This window comes from Penaeus monodon, chromosome 34 (genome assembly GCF_015228065.2).
Source record: "Penaeus monodon isolate SGIC_2016 chromosome 34, NSTDA_Pmon_1, whole genome shotgun sequence".
Taxonomy (NCBI): domain Eukaryota; kingdom Metazoa; phylum Arthropoda; class Malacostraca; order Decapoda; family Penaeidae; genus Penaeus; species Penaeus monodon.
In genome coordinates, this window is record NC_051419.1 from 9470657 (window position 1) to 9471474 (window position 818).

At 50.0% G+C, this 818-nt stretch overlaps 1 protein-coding gene across 1 annotated transcript in view; it reads left to right on the top strand.

Annotated features, from left to right (window-relative positions):
* Nucleotides 1–298, top strand: part of LOC119594812 (alpha-amylase-like) — a 15786-nt gene extending 15488 nt beyond the window's left edge. Inside the window, exon 16 of the mRNA XM_037943903.1 lies at nt 27–298. Within this exon, the coding sequence (XP_037799831.1) occupies nt 27–158 (132 nt within the window). The 3' untranslated portion in view covers nt 159–298. The remainder of the gene's footprint in view (nt 1–26) is intronic.
* The last annotated feature ends 520 nt before the right edge of the window (nt 299–818 follow it).

The window sequence follows — 818 nt, forward strand, 5'->3', positions numbered from 1 at the left end:
TAATCCTCCTTATCTCTCATTCGCAGGAGACTTGCTCTGGCTCGGGAGGGGGGTCGCCGCCCCCTTACCAGGACAGCAATCATTTTGCAAGATGCGGCTACATCAACGTCTTTCATTACGGCGTCGCAGACTGTTCCATTAGCGAATTCCCTTACTGAGTTCATGGCATTACACAGTATACACCCGAACACATGGATGGGGATACGTACAAATACACTCGTGCGTACAAACGCATGTAAACGGACGCTCACACACAAAAATGGTTTTGGAGTTGCTTAATAAAAATTGTAGCATGCTTTTTCCATTTTAACTATCATTATCTCCATCTCTTTATGTGGTTTTCATGAGAAGTTGGTCAGCAACATAAGAAATTGGCGAGATAATGACCGCTGTGGCAAGGAAATGCCCCTCGCAAGCTTCTGTGGCAAGAGAAAGGACCGCCCGGACGTCTGTGACGAAGGATGCCGCGGCTGGACGTCTGTGGCGAGAAGGTACTATTTTTAGACGTCTGCAGCGACAGGGATATCATTCCTAAACATCTGTAGGGACAGGACACCATCGGATGTCTGTGGCGAGAAGATATCGCCCCTGCAGCGTCTGTGGCGAAAGAATATCGCCAGAATTCCGTAACGAGACGACAGAAGGTGCGGCGAGAGGGGGCAGTCCCCGTAGGCCTTTGGCGAGAGGATATCACTCCCTTAGATCTGTAGTGACAAGATAACCCTCGGCGCCTGTAGTGAGAGGTTGTCAAGGCGGCTGTGGATGCCTTTAGCGAGAAGGATTATGCACAACTTCTGTGGGAAAGAATGCCGCTGTGG